Source organism: Pteropus medius, unplaced genomic scaffold (assembly GCF_902729225.1).
Source record: "Pteropus medius unplaced genomic scaffold, Ma_sr-lr_union100, whole genome shotgun sequence".
In the NCBI taxonomy this organism is placed as follows: domain Eukaryota; kingdom Metazoa; phylum Chordata; class Mammalia; order Chiroptera; family Pteropodidae; genus Pteropus; species Pteropus medius.
The window spans coordinates 2,064,083-2,078,557 of record NW_024356333.1 but is presented as its reverse complement, the minus strand read 5'-3'; the positions used below and the strand labels follow the sequence as shown (position 1 = coordinate 2,078,557).

The following is a 14,475-nucleotide window of genomic DNA, read 5'->3' as shown; positions in this document are numbered from 1 at the left end:
AGGCCTTGAGAAGGTGGCCTGGGATGGGATCTAGTGCTGAGTGGAAGATATTTAACGGGAGGTCAACGGTTTGTCACAGTCACAGGAGCAAGCAGAGAACTGGGCACAGATGGAGGCGGATGAGCAGGTGGGGTGGTGAGGGCTGTGACAGTGTTTTGTTCTGTTTTTTTTTTTTTTTTTCAATTAAATATTTCTTCAATATAAAAACTATTCTAAGCTCACAGGCTACAAAAACAGATGAGTGATTTGGCCTGTGGGCCGTAGCTGGCCAACCTCTGGGCTCCTGAGTGGACCGAGGAGACACCGAGTGACCGCAGGGCAGCGCCGAACACCCCAACTCCCTGGTGAGAAACCGCTGGGGACGAGGGGTCCTTCCAGCCACGTGCGGCTGCTGGGGAGTGATGATGGGCCCGGAACCCGGGCTGGGCCAAGAGGGAGCCGAGGGCAAGAGCTGGAGTCAGGGCCCCAGGACGTGTGATTTGTGAGCACAGGAGGACAGGGAGGGTGTGCTTAGAGATGAAGGGGTGCATCACTGTCCCAGCAGTCAGGGGGACGACCACGGCGGGTGGCAGAGAGGGAGTGGAGGGTGGGGGGCAAAAAACAGAGAGGCCAGGTGTTTGCAAGACCATCCTCGTGGAGGCCGCCGTCGCCAAGGGTGACAGCGGGAAGAGACGGGAGGGAGGGAGGCCCAGCGGTGTGCAGCAGGCGGGAAACGGACAGCGGGCATTTGATCCAAAGGTGTGGGTTTCCAGGGAGGAGGGGGGACGCTGGCCCAGAGGGCACAAGGAACAAGGACGTGGGCTTTGCCAGGCCAGGGGCAGAGGCTCCTGGGCAAGGGCAGGGCTGCGAGGGACTCGGTGCCCCTGTGGGAGCCGGGTCTCCTCTGAGCAAGAATGGGCCGGACGCTCAGAAAAGAGCCTGAGGGTCGGGGGTCCCGCTCAGCACTGAGTGCCACAAAGCTCAGTGGGGGGTCAGGAGCTGGAGATAAGTGGGGAGGGGGTCCGATGGGCCGCACCGAGCCCGGACAGGCGAGCAGGGGTCCGGGCTTCCTGCGCTGAGGCGGCGGGGTATAAGGCCACACAGGGTTCCAGATGATGGGCTCAGGCAGCGTGGCGTTCACGCGTGTCGGAGGACAGGGCCCGTGGGGCTCTGGCCAGCAGCCGCCGTATTTCCAGGCCCCATTCGCTCTCATTATGACCGTGTGGAAACCAGAGAGGCGTCCACGTATGTCATCAACACGACAGAACAAGCCCACCTCGAACCTCCCACCCGGGCTGAGAAGCGGCAGGCCCCCTGTGCCAGAACCCGCTCTGCCACTCTGTCCTCCAGCTCCCAGACTGGCCTTGGCACCTAAACCGGCGAACGCTCTCCCGGTGCTGACGACGCGGCTGGCTCTGCACTGTCTGCCCTCGGAAAAGCAAGAGTCTGCCTGTGATGGAACAGCAAACGCAGGAGACGCGACACGTTCGTCACCAATTAAACACGGTGACTTTTCAGTCACACGGGTGTTCGGATAAATGGAAACCAAGCTGGGGGACAGAGAAGGGGTCTTGTGGAGGAGGCAGGTCTCGCTGGTCAAGGGACAGACTGTCGTTTACCCCACAACCCGCCACAGGCTTCAGTTCAGTCACGCGGCTCGTCTCCTGTATCGACCTGTCCTACCCTTAACCTTCAAAGGTGCTGACTGGCTCCAGGAAAACCTGCGCATGACAGCGGGTGTCCAAGTTCACCTTAAATAAGCCTGCGGTTCTAACCCACACTGAGAAGTGGTGAGCGTGCGCTGTCCTGTGACTACTAATGAATGTAAATCGGATTTGGCTGTTGACTAAAGGCAAGGCTGACTCCTCGTAAAGCTATGAGCGAATTAAATTTTGTCTTTAATCGACTCCTACCTTCCCATATCAGTGTCCTTCCTTCACTTCCCCTAATCTGGTGGCACCAGCTGTCTCTTGGCCTGAAAGACCAGGTTTGCGGCATGTTCCCACCCTGGAAAGCATTCCCGAAGGGCCGGCTGAGCAGGCCCCGGGTCCTAACCGTCAAACAAAATGGAGACGCCACACCCTCCCCGGCCTTTTACGTCTGTTTTCAGCCGATCGCCTGGTGGCTCCCCGGTCCCCTCCCAGCCCCGCACCTGGACTCGGGTCTACGGGAACGTCTGGAACCTTCGGGCCGGCGCGGCGCCAGCTGCACGGCTCCTTTGCTTGCTCGGTCTGGGAGAGGACCTCGGGCTTGGAGATGGCGTAGTCTGCGGAGAGACACAAGGTCAGCTCTGCCACGTGGTTCCCAAGAACAGCCAAGAAATGAAATTTCTTCATTGGCATAAGGGCAATTTTGTCCCCCCTAGAGATATTTTTGGTCGTCACGACTGGGGTCTGGGGGAGAGGTACTACTGGTAGCTGGTGGGGGAAGGCCAGGATGCTGCTGAATATCCTGCCACACGTGACAGCCCCCCACAGAATCACCTGGCTCAAAATGTCACAGTGCCGAGGTGAAGAAACTCAGGGACAGTCTCCACGTTAAGAAGTGGGACATTTCTGCAAACCGAAATACAACATCACACTGAGGATGCCTTCCTGCCTCCAGATCTGGGGTCACACGCCCAGAAGAAACAAGCCCGAGCCTTCTCTCCATGGGGCGTCACAGGAGGAAAACAGAAGCAGCTTCTGGGTCTCGCAGAGCAAAGTCTCGAGCATGAAGATGGTGCTGGCTGCAAGCAGCGCCGTCTGCCCACGTTCTCGACCCACCGACCCAGAGGCGTGTCAGTCAAGGCCACACAGCTCAAAAGAGAAGGCTAAAAGGAAGTCTTTCTCAAATGCGGGTTGATACCGTCCCAGATCTGAGAGTGGTAGGAGCCTTCTCCGCTTCAAGTTCTCAGCAGGACGAAAACAGCCATGCCCCACGCCTGGCTAGGAGAGGGGCCCGCCCCCCGGCCCCGCGGTCTGGCATCCTGTGAACTTCACGCCACGGAGAGGGGACCTTTCAACTGAATCATTAGCGCTCATTGTTAGGGAGAGGAGGTGACTCTGCATGATCAAGGTTTCTAGAGATTTATGTATCCTTGTGATAAAGCCCACCAGCATGAAGAGAGGTCCGAGGCTCCCCAGATCACACTGAACAGAGAAACGAGTATCGAGCCTCACCCAGGGAGACCAGCGTCTCGTAGTTGCCCCTCATCACGTGCTTGTAGAGCTCCTTCTGCCACTCGTCCAGCTTGCCCCACTCCTGCTCAGAGAAACAGAGACGTGTCATCAAAGGTCACGGGCGCCTGGAACCACAAGCCTCATGCACGCTCACCCACACTTACAGGCACGGTCCCTTAGGCTGTCCCACCCCAGGGGCCCAAGGTTACCTTGGGGGCCTCCGCCTTGCTGCCCGGGGGCAGCCGCAGGACCCAGAAGTTCCTGTTCCTCAGCAGGTTCTCCATGTTCTCCAGCCGCCTCTGCAGCAGCCCGTACTCCTGCAGCAGCGTCCCCAGCACGGCCCACTTGCCCTCCAGCTGGTTCCCGAACTCCAGGGTCGTCTTCTCGCAGTCGGCCAGCTTCTTCTCGGCCATGCCAGTTCGACCTTCTAGGGAAAGCAAGCGGGCAGCCTGCGATTCGATCTTCCTCTCCATGGCCTGAATCGTAGCTGCCATTGTCCACGGAGAAATCTTTCAGAAATAAAGACAGAAGATCACCATCAATTAGTCCACCGGCCATGTTCCATGGGCCCAGCTCCCGTAGGCGAGGGGGAGCCGGGCTGGGGGCAGGAGTTAGCACGTGGAAAGTGGGAATCCCTCCGCCGCTTGCCAGATCTCAGCCTACTGGTTACCTCCCCTGGGTGTCTCAGACATCACCCATGTCTGGGCTGCTGCCTTCCTCCAGGCTTTCGCAGCACGCCGTGCAGACCCCTTGGTGATGCTCACCACCCTATGGTCAGCTCCTGTGTCCACCTCACCGCCCCCTTTCACGGCGCAGCGCATGGCCCGAGGCAGGCGCCCAGTGCAATTCTGCTAAATAAACGGTGACTGAGCACTGCTGGGGTGTTTTAGTGGAGAAACAGCAAACTGCAGATTTACTAGAGCCCAGCCAGTACCTCCCATCATAATCGCACAGGAACTGTCTACCGACGATGACCTAGCAAAAAAACAGCTGGTTCACTGAAACGGCACAAACAAGGGCATTGCTCAACTGCTTTTTTAAAAAAGCATCTCGTGTCTCTTTTTAATAAACATCAAAATCTAACGGCTAATTCCTCTCCCCACAAGACAACCCGATTTTGTCCCCTCCCCGGCCACCGACCCCCTCCCCAAACAAAAAGCACCATTGCTGCAAATCTCCACCAGCCCAAGTTAGACTTTGCTACAGCATGAGTCCCCTGGGCCCCCGAGATTGACTTTTTCTCCCCTGCCCCGCCTCCCAAGGGAAGAATTATGGTCTCAGACATTCTTGTAGCTGTCCCAGGCTCAGCGACACACCTTCCAGACTGTGGGGGAGGTGACACATGCCATTAGGTTTGACTCTTATACACACGGCACCCATCGTAAAGTCGCGGTGCTTCCTCAGCCAGCGACTTCCCTGGTGCTGGGAAGTTCGCACGGTGGCTCGAAGGACCGGCAGTTGAGGAAAGTGAAAGGGCAGGCCCACCTACCCACCCGCACTGCAGGGTCGCACCTGGGGGTCCGACAGGGGATCCCACTACCGGGCCTTTTCCCGGCAGCGCCTGCGGATCGACAGTTCCTTACAACATTCTGGAAATGGGTCCTGAACAAATGGTTGGTGACTGTTTGCAAAATAAAGTGACTACTAGCAAACACTGTGGATTCACTTAGAGAAAGTCACTGAGAAGTAGAACACAGGTGGACACCTCAGAAAACGGTGACAGGAGAGTCTGAGTGGAAACCAGAAAAAAAAAACTGTCAAGGATGGAGCGTGGGAGAATCTTGGTTGGTTGTGGGGAGGATGGACCAGATGACCTCTGACCTGAAGAAGGGTTTTAGCTGCCGTCTCAAAGGATGGGGAAGAACTGGACAGAGAGAGAGCTGTGGAGGATGACAACTGGATGTGGGTGCAACCCCTGCTCTCCAGAGGCAGGTGTTCTGCCCTGAGGTGGCCGGGACTGCACTGAGCTGGCACCTCTACCCCTGCCCCTGCTCGCCCTCTCTGATCAGTCCCAGCCCTTTGGTCTCAGCCTCCAAGAGTATCCTCCAGAAGTGTCCTCTCGCTTCACCACCCAGCTCCCCATCCACTGAAGTCCCAGTCGCTCGGCCTCCAAGTGCACCTGACTGCCGTCGCGACCACCTTTGCACTGCAGGAAAGGGCATCTGCACGAACTCCTGCTGTAGAAACGGTAAGGCATCTCTACGGTTTTCTTACCACTTTAACGAGCCAGGGTGCCGCATGTAAGGCCTTCGCACTCTTTGGTGGGAGGGGTGACTGTTTCTGCTCAGGCCCAGCTCCTTACTAAAGTGTGGCTGGACAATATGGCGCTGCCCCGGACTTCCGCCAGGGAAGCAGAAAACTCTGCTTGAGAGGGGCTGATGGTGAGAGAATTCCAGATCCTTCAACAGCTCCTCGCCCACGGGGCGGGGGGAAGTCCAGGTATTCAAAGCCCTTTCAATTCCCTGCAGCCTCCTCTCCCACTGCCTGACGACTAAAGCCGTCTTTTCCAGGTGCCGAGCCATCTTTTCCAGGTGCCGGGCCACCTTTTCGTTCCTTGAGCACGCGGGGCACCCCTCTGTGCCCCCCTGCCGTCCTCCAGACCTGAAATCCTAGCCTTCCCTCGGAGCCCAGCTCAAATCAGAGGCACAGGCAGGGAAGGGAACGGAGAGCAGAGGCCCGGCCCCTGCCCTCTCCTGCCCCTGCCTCGCAAGCACGTTCCTACCTCGACGCAGAAAGCACTCGCCTCTGTTTTGCACTATTCTTGCCAGGGGACCTGTCTGCTGCCCCTGAACACAGACTGTCTTTTCGCACACTTCGTAGCGGAGCGATCCTGGGCCAGTTAACTTCTTTAGGCCTCAGGATTTTCTTTTGCATGACAGAGAGAATGAGTACCTACCCTCTAGGTTTGCTGTGAGGACAAAATGATGCCTAACGGGGCCGGGGCCCTGCCTGCTTCTACAAACGGGGGCAGCTGTCTTCCGCCCGGACTCCGAAGAGCTGGGCACTCAGAGGGTACTCGGTGTCTGCGGAATCCATGCCGCTCCGGACACCTCCCAGGTGCCACCAGGCCGCTGGGGGGAGCTGGGGGGTAGGGACGCAGGGCAGAGCGGTGGGCAGAGAAAGGAGACGCGGGGAGGGTGGGGGCGCGGGGATGGAGGGGCCCGCGGGTGGGGCGGGGGCAGGAAGCCGCGCGGGGCTGCAGGAACTCGGCGTGGGGCGGCCTCTGGGGCGGGGACGGCCGGTTCCGCCCTGTTCGGGCTCGGCCCGGAATGGGGGGCCCGGCCGGCGGGTATCGTAGGCCCCGGCGGCCCCCGCGCCCCGCTCGCCGCAGTCCCGGGCCCAGCGGCCCGGCCCGGCGCCCCGAACCCCTCCCCAGGGCCTGCGGCGCCGTGTGCTGGGCCCCGGCCGCCCGCGCCCCGAGTCCGTGCGCCCGTGCGCGCGGGCCGCCCTTACCGGAGCCGCGGCCGCCTCGGCCATGGCCCTGCGCTGTCCGGCCCGGCCCGGAGGAAGTCGCCGCCGCCGCCGCCGCCGCCGCGCCGCCCCACGCAGGCCGCCCCCGGCCTCTCCGCAGGCGCCGCCCGCCCGGCCTGGCTCCCCCGCCCGCGTCGCCGCGCTCGCCGCTGGCCGGCCCGCGCCGCTCAGTCCGCAGACGCGCCGCCGCCGTCAGCGCCCGGCCGGTCCACACTGCATCCTGGGAGCCGGCGCAGGCCCGTGAGGCTTCCTGGAGGCAGCGCGGCCGCACAGCCCCACCTGCAGCCCGAGAGGCGAACGGCAGGCGCCCGCCGGCCCCGCCCCGCCCCGCCGCGCCCCGCCCCGCCCCGGCTCACCCACGCGGCGGGACCCCCCGACCCGGCGACCTCCCGACCCCTCGGCCCGTCGACCTTCCGACCCCCTGACCCGCCGAGCCCCAGCCCCGGAGAAACGGCCGGGCGCGCGCAGAGTCACCGTCCGGTCCCCGCGCCCGACCTGCCGCGGGCCGCGCCTCGGGCTTCGGAGCCCCCGCGCCGCGAGGGACTCGGTGATCAAAAAGAATCTCCTGGCTCCGGAGGCCAGCGGGGCCGCCCCCGGGGACCGCGCCGACGGCGGCCACTCCCGCTGCGAGCCCCAGGGGACCCGCGCCTTCTCCCCCAGGGCACCCGCCACGTCGCCCCTGCGGCTTTATCTAGGTCCCGCCTGGCGATTTGGGCTTCTTAATGTGCAGTTACTTATCAGGCAGCTGTAGCTCACGTCTACCTTTGGTCTGAAATACAAAAAATTCTCCCAACGATAGGTAAACCCCAATGGGCAGCCACTCAGAACTTTCTAAAACGTGTTTATTACCTATAATTTTTTTTCAGTGGAATGAACAGAGGAACACAATACCATCGTTTAAAGTTACTATGGTGAAGAACTTGGTATGGGAAGTTGTTCATGATATTTTAAGAGACGCCTGTCCAGAATGATCCCACTTTTATTTTTAAAACGAATATATATGTGCGTAATATATATATTATATATATGTAATATATATATTATATATATGTGTGTGTGTGTGTGTAACATATTATCCATATATAGTGACAAGTTTGGAAGCGTATAGTCTAAAGAGTCTAATGAGTTTAACAGTGAGACCACAGGCCGTTTTTGTCATTTTAGAACTTTTTCAAATTTTAAAATTGTGTTAACAATATTATAACAGTTTGTAATAACAAGAATGGTATTTTTAAACAAGGAGAGAAAGTAAATAAATTGGAAAAACTTAAGAGGCGAATCGGAGCCGGCGGAAGCAGGGAGCCTGTGAAGGGGGCCCCCACGTGGCCACAAGGCTGCATTTCCTCTACGTGGGGCTCCTCGGGAGGAGGAAAGCGCGCACCACGTGCTCCAGGCTTCTGCGGGACTTGAGGGCAAGCAGCCAGGGTCTTAACCTGCCCTTTGCCTTCTCGTCGTCAGCCCCGCTGAACCTACAGCTTGGGGGGGTCACCGATGCATTCTTCTTTGTGTATAAAAGTGGAACCTCGGTAGGAGCTGGTGGTGGGGGTGGGGGCGACACTTAAACTCTTTCCGCAGGTCTGTTCCCTGCACCTTATTTTTTTCTCCCTGATGTTGGCCCAGCTGTTTTCTGACACCCGCAGCTCTCAGGGCTTGCCCTGCCCCTCCGTTATGGGGCGGACAGACATTTACCTAAAGGCGATGTGCGGAGGGATCAGAGATTAGTCAAGGGACTCCTGCGAAAGTCCAAGCTCGAGGCGAGAAAAGGTCTGACCAAATGTGGGGGAGTGGGAACAGAAAGGAAGAACAGAGTTGAGAGAGCTGTAAAGAATAAGCAGGAAGTGGTGGTCACCAAGTTCATGTGGCGTTCACGTGAAAAACATTCCAGGACAGTGCTAAGGTACGAGACCGAATGAAGGGAGCCTTCACCTGTGACAGAAATAAAACGATCAGAAATGAGAGCTAGTTTTCAGGAATGTGATGTTTTAAAAATTCCACTTTTGATCTATGTCGGCGCCATTTCTAGGTAGAAATGACCTAGCCTAGCAGATTCTCAGGTCCCCCTCATCAGAGTGAAGGTGATGGGTTTCTGGATGCCTTCCCAGACTGACTAAATCAAAATATCTAGGGATGGGTCCTCAGTATTGTGGGGAAAACTTTTTTAAAAGCAGGTCTATTTTTAATGAGCTTCTCGTAGGGATTGGGGGTGGGGGGCTCTGAGGCACAGCCAAGTTTGGGAAATAATGAGTTCAACCTTCCACCGAAGCATTGCAAAGCCTCCCTGGTCGCTGGCCCTCCAGCCCCCATTTGCAAAAAGAACAAAGACGAGCCCCGCCCCCGGCCCTCCCCCCACCCCCAGGATTGATATTCAGGACCTCAGTGGTCTTTCCACCATTTCCAGGTTTTTTTGCCCAGTCCGTCTACATACGTGTCACGGCAGGCGTGAGGATTTTCACTCTCGTGCTTTGTCTTCTTTCCCCTTCTCTTAGGCACCTGGCGCCCCCATCTTTCCCAGGCCAGCTCACGCCCCACCGCTTCCACCAAGCCTTTCCATCCCAATCAAGCCCGCAGCCAACTCTGCCTTGGCCAAGCTCATAAATTTTCATATGGGTACCATTTATTTGACGCTTGGAGAAAAATGTTTACACGAGGTAAGAGTGTCCTAACTCACCTCGTTGAACACAAGTGTCTCGAGAGCAGGCGCGATATCTTATTGCTCTTTTCTCCCTACAGTGCCTGATACAGGGGTATTTACGGAGCATAAAGTAATTACTTAGTGCAAATCTTAGCTGACTGTGACGTGTGGTGCGATGAACTGTGGTCTCAAGAATTCATCACTTTCCTCTAGTCAGAGAGTGACCCACCCACTGCCCACCCCACCTCCTTCACCCTCCTAGAAAAACCTAAGGTGGCTGGTCATTGAGCACCTGAAGCTCCCCCAGAAGGAGCCTGGGCAGGCTGGTGAACAGGAGTGGACATGACAGACCGGGGAGGCCGGGAGCACCAGGCCAGACTATCCGGATGTAGCGGCCACTGCTCCAGGAGCCCCCGAGGGCACTTCCTCAGGCAGCTACAGCAGCATGCACAAGCCTCCATTTTTCCGGCTGTTCCTTTGGGCCTGAAGTTTTCCCTTGGGACCGGGCACACAGCCTGAAGGTTTAGTCCCAGGCCTTCCCGAAAGGCTGCGGTAGTCATTGCTGGTGCTCACCAAATATTTCCAGTTGGCTTCCCTCGAGGGACATGGCGGGCCTGGGCTTTCTGGCCTCTTCCGGTCGCGTGCTGCCAGTGAGGCGTCATTTCTGGGCTGAGCATTTAATTACAGGTTGGGGCCCGCCGCAGATTTCCTTCTCGCTGCTGTGGTGGCCGCAATATTGGAGAAGGTGGCTGTTCTATTAGCCTGCATTGTGTAGTGAGGACACGTTGACTGGGCCCCTCAGCCAACCCCTAATGAGCGTATTTGTGACAAGAGCATGAAACAAACCTTGGCCATCATAAGCCCCAGGATTGGGGGGTTGACTGTTACCACAGCTTAGCCTGGCTGGTACCGAGGCTTGGTGAAAGTTGGCCAGGCATGGGGACAGGTGCCTTCGGCTCCAGGTGCAGGGAACAGACCTGCAGAAAGTTGGCCAGGCATGGGGACAGGTGCCTTCGGCTCCAGTCTTTTCAAGCTTGACTTCTCACACAAGCCTTTCTCCACCCCCAGGAAAATGGCTCCCACAGAGAACAGTGACTGTAGCTCTTAGCGCGGCCACGCACTAGAGAATTGCCATTGGCTCTGGAGTTCCCTCACCGGCTGAGTGTCAGGTCCCTTCTAGAATCCCCCAGGGAAAGCTACCTTGGGGGCAGGAGCGGGGCTGGTTTTCAGGGCCTTGGCTCTGAGAGTGAGTGATCTTTTCGGCTCGTCTGCTGGGAGGCTCTGCAGGTCCACAGGATCGGCCAGCTGTGGACCAGCATCTCAGACATCACGGCACCCAAGGACAGAAAAGGGAGAGTGTCCCGTGGGTCTGGACACTGCCTGAGAAGCCCTCAGCAAGCCAGAAGTTGTGCTGAGTTGTCACACTTTAACAGGCCACGTAAATCTTGTAAACCCATTGTAACACTTCCCTGCTCATCTGAATTTTATAAGAATGTTTTGACTTATGAACCACTGAAAAAACATGATGAGTAGTTGCTTCAAGACCCCTCTCCTTCCTGCTCTTCACCCCCATCACTCTGAGCCTCCCTCCCGGGGGCAGTGGGCTCGTGCCTCCGAGAAGCACAGCTTCAGGGAGCCTCAGGTGTTCCTGAGTGTCCACCACAATGACACTCTCAGCCAACCTGGGGGGAAGCTCCTGATGTGGCTTTGGTGGCCATGTGGCAGATGCGTGGAGGAAGAAGTTTCTGTGCCCTGGCACCCATGATTGCCCTTCAGGATTTCTAGAACCTTCCATAGCCTCAGTTATGCTGATATGCTGATGTCAAAGCTTGCCTACACTAAGGGTGTCAGGGACTGATGACAGCTCGGAGAGACCCATCCCAGAGCCCCCGAATCTCCCCTGAGGTCAGAGCTTTGAGCCTCAGGAATGAAGGCCGAAACTCAGGGGCGTTCTGGGCTCCCCCGGCAGAAGAGCAGCTCTGGGTCTGGGCTGAAATGAGGTCACCCCGAGTCAGTAAAGATGAAGATCACAGCAAAAGAATATAGGTGGATCTTACTTCAAGGAAACTCCAAATGTGGAAAAATCCAGACATACGAAACAAGCATCAGAGTTCGTTTTTAGATCTATTTTAAAAAATTCAATAACTGAAGTTATTGAATTTTCCCATAACTAAGTTTTCCACAGCTTTGAAAATAGTGTTTTAGTTACAAAAATTAGATTCTTCACCATGTACATTAGGGAACACGTACTGTGCAGAACATGGCCCACCCAGCAATGACACGATTAATTATAATAGAAACAAGCTTATTACTCAGATTCTGACTCATATTTACAAGAAACTTTAAAAGTTTTATAAGGCCGACCCTTGAGTCATCGATTTTTGATGATCTTGTGACAAATACAATACTGCCTATGGCCTTCAGAGGGGAAGCAGGTCACATCAAAGACTAGACAGATGAAATTAGAATATTTTATAGGGACACTGAGTCCTTGCTAGCTCTGCTTGGGACGAAACCCACTCAGTAGAAATTAGTCAACAAGTCCACACTGAGTATCCACTAAGGCCTCAGCCTGATGACGGGCATGAAGAGTGAATAATCAAGGTGACCATATTTTCTAAACAAAACACCCAGGGTTTTTAGTATCATGAAGGTTTTTATGTCACTTAGTGGTGCTCCGAGATCGTCTGGGAGACATCGTTTGGAACCCACATAGAGAAAAATCTGGGACAATTTATAAATTCATCTGGATGAAAGAGAATATCCAAAACTATAACTATCCTAGGAGGACAAGCATGCAAGTTCATCTGTTCACCAAGAACTTCAGGGTTAACACACGGTGTAGACGCAGTGGCTGCTGCAAGGGACTCGCTGTCTGGCGAGATGGACACGCAAGCCAACCGTGATGGGGGACGGCTGTGAAGACAACGTCCGGCAGAGCGAAGGCGAGCTGGGTCCTGCCTGGGGGTCTCAGAGCACGCAACTTGAACCGAACCGCGAAAGATCAGCAGGAGTCTGCTAGGCAGACGAGGTGGGGCAAGGAACATTCCAGACAGAAACCAGAAGGCCTGAAGCATGGGGGAGCGGGAGACCACGCATAGAGAAGACGAGAAGTTCAATATGGCTACAACGATGGCTGATCGCAGGATGGGATGAGTGGTAGGGACGAGCCTGAGGTCGGGTCGTACGTGGTCCTTTATGTTATGTCTATAATTTAGGTTCTATCATCTAAGTCAAAGGCGGTCAGGTAATTTTGGCTATAAACCCCTTTCTTTACATGACAACCTGAGAAGTGCGATGTAGAAATCGGATGAAGGAGGGAGTGCTCTGTGGGACATGGTGGCGGGGACTTTCACAAGCACCTTGAGGGCCTGACGTCTTCCACATTTCCGCTGGAGGCCTCCGAAAAAGAATTTCCTCAGAGCACGCCTTGAAAACCATTGACTTAGGAACTGGAGAGTAACCCATGGGTTCTGAGCAGGAAGCACAAAATGAAACAGACATTCGGGAAGGTTACTCTTGAGTCTCTACGAGTGGTTGCTTTAAGAGGAGGGGGATGGGTGCCGAGAGGGATGCACCAAAGTCCAGGGGAACCACAGCGAGGGGACAAATATGGGAGTCACGGCTGCCAAAAAGAGAGGCCCCGATAAACATGGCAGACCTGCAGTGTGGACCCTTTCGGGCTAGACTGGCGTCATAAACACTGAACTCCAATTTGGAATCAGGTCATTCCCAGCTCCCACCCTCCTTGCCTGCCAAAAAGAAAAGTAAATCTTCTCTGGGACAAGATAACATCTTGCAGAGCCTCAAAGTAGCTCTACAAGTTTTCAAATATAGAAATCTCAATGTAATAGAATAGCTCAGAAATGTATATATATCTGTTTTTATGCCAGTACCGTACTATTTTGATGATCGTAGTTTTGTCGTGTAGTTTGAAATTAGGGAGTGTATTACCTCATTCTTTCTTTCTTGAGCTTTCCTTGGCTATTCAGGGCCTTTTGTGGTTCCATATAAATTTTAGGATTAGTTGTTCTAGTTCTGAGAAGAAGGCTATCGCTATTTTGTAGGAACTGCACTGAATCTGTATATCGCTTTGGGTGGTAAGGACGTTTCAACAATATTAATCCTTCCATTTATTTGTATCTTCTTCAATGTCTTCAGTGTTTTACAGTTTTCAGGGTTCAGGTCTTTCACCGGTTTAAATTTATTCCTAAGTATTTTATGCTTTTTGATGCAACTGTAAATGGGATTGTTTTAACTTCTCCTTCTGATAGTTTCTTTTCGGTGTAGAGAAATGCAACAGATCTCTGTCTATCGATTTTGTATCCTGCAAATTAGTGAATTCATTGATCAGTTCTGATAGTTTTTTCAGTGGATTCTTTAGGGTATCCTATATGTAGTGTCACGTATTCTGCAAATAGTAGCTGTACTTCTTCTTGTCTGATTTTGATGCCTTCGATTACTTGTTTTCTGCTGTGCCTAGGACTCCCAGTACTACATGAAATAGAAGTGGTGATTGTGGACATACTTGTCTTGTTCGTGATCTTAGGGGAAAGTCAGCTTTTCACGATTGAAGATGTCAGCTGTGGGTTTGTCATATATAGCCTTTACTACGTTAAGGTATGTCCTTCATACCCACTTTGTTGAGAGTTTCTATCATGAAAGGATGGTTTTTGTCAAAGATGTTGAGCTTTTCATGAGATACGATTTTTATCCTTCATTCTTTGATGTATCACATTGATTGGTTTATGGATGTTGGACCATCCTTGTATTCCTCCATAGATCTCACTTGGTCATAGAGTATAATTCTACGATGTTTTGTTGAATCCAGTGTGCCAATATTTTGTTGAGTAATGTGGCATGCATGTTCATCAAGAATATTGGCCTGTAGGTTTTCTTTTTTTCTAAGATGTTTGTTTGGTGTCGGTATCAGGACAATGCTTGTTTTGTAAAATGAGTTTGGAAGAGTCTCTCTTTCTTCAATTTTTCGAAATAGTTTAAGAAGGATAGGTATTAATTCTTTAAATGTTTGGTAGAATTCACCTGTGAAACTATCTGATTCTGGACTTTTATTTGTAGGGAGTTTTTTGATGACTCCTTCAATTTCATTGGTAGTAATTGGTCTGTTTAGATTTTCTGTGTCTTCTTTAGTCTTAGAAGGTTTCCCGCTTCTAGAAATGGATCCATTTCTTATAGATTGTTGAATTTGTTGGCCTATAATTGTTCTAAGTA

At 54.1% G+C, this 14,475-nt stretch overlaps 1 protein-coding gene across 7 annotated transcripts in view; it reads right to left on the bottom strand.

Annotated features, from left to right (window-relative positions):
* The window catches only part of ZNF746 (zinc finger protein 746), a 22,104-nt gene extending 15,222 nt beyond the window's left edge, over positions 1-6,882 (bottom strand). For 2 of the 7 annotated variants that reach the window (XM_039861342.1, XM_039861343.1), the window contains exons 1-4: positions 6,594-6,882; positions 3,350-3,649; positions 3,141-3,222; positions 2,132-2,245 (exon numbers count right to left, since the gene is read on the bottom strand). In XM_039861342.1, the coding sequence (XP_039717276.1) occupies positions 2,132-2,245; positions 3,141-3,222; positions 3,350-3,649; positions 6,594-6,617 (520 nt within the window). In that variant the 5' untranslated portion in view covers positions 6,618-6,882. Of the gene's footprint in view, positions 1-2,131; positions 2,246-3,140; positions 3,223-3,349; positions 3,650-4,074; positions 5,875-6,036; positions 6,283-6,593 lie in introns of those variants that run through there. The other 5 variants (XM_039861340.1, XM_039861341.1, XM_039861346.1 and 2 more) reach the window with 4 other exon arrangements.
* Positions 6,883-14,475: the final 7,593 nt, after the last annotated feature.